This window comes from Limulus polyphemus, unplaced genomic scaffold (genome assembly GCF_000517525.1).
Source record: "Limulus polyphemus unplaced genomic scaffold, Limulus_polyphemus-2.1.2 Scaffold18079, whole genome shotgun sequence".
NCBI classification, from domain to species: Eukaryota; Metazoa; Arthropoda; class Merostomata; order Xiphosura; family Limulidae; genus Limulus; species Limulus polyphemus.
In genome coordinates this window covers 1-1,985 of record NW_013683689.1, presented here as the reverse complement: position 1 = coordinate 1,985, position 1,985 = coordinate 1, and the positions used below count along the sequence as shown (strand labels likewise).

At 40.7% G+C, this 1,985-nt stretch overlaps 1 protein-coding gene across 1 annotated transcript; it reads right to left on the bottom strand.

The window, feature by feature from the left end:
* Positions 1-44: 44 nt before the first annotated feature.
* Positions 45-1,821, bottom strand: LOC106477536 (basic proline-rich protein-like; the record flags this gene model as incomplete). The annotated part of the gene is made up of 2 exons (XM_013938087.1): positions 45-1,115; positions 1,733-1,821. Coding segments are annotated over 2 exons (1,160 nt in total), but the record flags the coding sequence as incomplete, so codon positions are not given.
* Positions 1,822-1,985: the final 164 nt, after the last annotated feature.

The window sequence follows — 1,985 nt, the reverse complement described above, 5'->3', positions numbered from 1 at the left end:
ACTTGTCCAGGAGCTGGAACGACGGGACCTGGAGCGGGACCGACTTGTCCATGAGGTGGAGCAGGACCGACTTGGCCAGGAGCTGGAATGATGGGGCCTGGAGAGGGACCGACTTGGCTAGGAGCTGGAACGACGAGACCTGGAGCAGGACCGACTTGGCCAGGAACTGGAACGACGGGACCTGGAGCAGGACCGACTTGGCCAGGAGCTGGAACGACGGAACCTGGAGCAGGACCGACTTGGCCAGGAGATGGAACGACGGCACCTGGAGCGGGACCGGCAGCACTAGGAGCTGGAACGACGACACCTGGAGTGGGACCGGCAACACCAGGAGCTGGAACGACGACACCAGGAGTGGGACCGACAACGCCAGGAGCTGGAACAAGGGGGCCTGGAGCGGGACCGACTTGTCCAGGAGCTGGAATAACTGAACCAGGTTTAGCTTCAGAAGTGGTCGGGACTAAAATATTTGCTGTATCTGGAGAAGGGGCTGGGTATCTACAAGGAATTGGAGAATCACCTGTGCCATCTGAGTTACACTCAGGTGGGATTGTACCTGATGGAGAACTGGTAAGATTAGGACTAAGAGGACCAGAGCCAGGATGTGGTTTAAAAGGAAGTGGAATTGGACGAAGGCCAGAAGTAGGTGTTGTAGGTCGAGTAATAGGACTGGTAGTTGGTAATGATCCAGGATTTTGTTTTCCAAAGTTTTCATTCACGTATAAATACTTATGAGACGTACTACATTGCACAGCCAGATGAGCATGAGTACATACCAAACCACGTTGGTCAAAAACAGTTTGATTTGGGCAAACAAAACTGTATCGAAGATACCGCATGACGTTTCCAGCAGCATCGGTGACTGGTTTACAAACATGGTAGATTTTGCATTGATTCTTTATATCGGCATAGAAACCATAGGGTCTCCCAAAACAAGAGAAAGTAATGTCGATAGGATAAATGAGAAGGCTGGCCCATGATGGAAGACCTAGTGCTATTACTTCAGGGGTTTCTGGTGGTTCCTCCCCATCAAAACCTGCTGGCATCACCTTCACTGGCATTGTTTGAGGGGGTTTTGTTGTCACCTCTTCTACAAATTCACCTTTGTTTATGATCTATAAAATCAGTTTTTAATAAATTACTGAAAGATTTAGACAGTGTTAAAGTGCTGTTTATATAATTAAATACTCTTCTAAAATATTTTTAAACACTATTTCTACGTTTCCTACATTATAAAATAATTATAACCCAAAAATTATTTTGCATTTAAGAAAAAAATAAGTTAAGACTTGAATTTCAATGAGTTTATCGGAATTAATGCAGAAATAATTAATATTTGTAAATATTCGAATTTTATAAGTACTACACAAATGAATAATGAATTAAAATGAGTGTAATCCATTGACAATTATGATAAATTGCTGAAATAAAAACATGGATCCAACTTATCGTTTCTTATTGAAGTACGTGAAATTACTAATTTGTAAGAAATTAAAATTTATTCTATAACGTGCTTTACAGAATGCTCCCCTATTCATCAGTAGACGCTTACCTTATGAAAAGACGTATATTTAAATATAAACTCTCGTTAAGCGTTTATTACTCATCGTTAAATTGTTACTTGTAAACTCAACAAAATATCCAAAAAACGTGTTTAGAAAATTGATAATAGGACAGGATTCAGAACCATTCTAAGTGAAATATTAACTTTCTCTGGAATGTGTCAGTTTACCTCAACGATCTTTTGCTGGAAACTTCCGGGATGGCCTCCCTTTATGGCGCCTCCATTTATAACGGTGGCTAACCCGAGACACAGCAGCGCTAAAATAAACGAAATAAAAATCCTTCAATTAGCCATCTTTCATCAACAATAAGAATATGTAAAACAAATGTACGATTAAATTACTTGTTAATACAACGAACATTATACTGTTTATATTATAAAACTAAGCTTTTTGAAAAAGCTTTTAAGAATTTCCATTTTG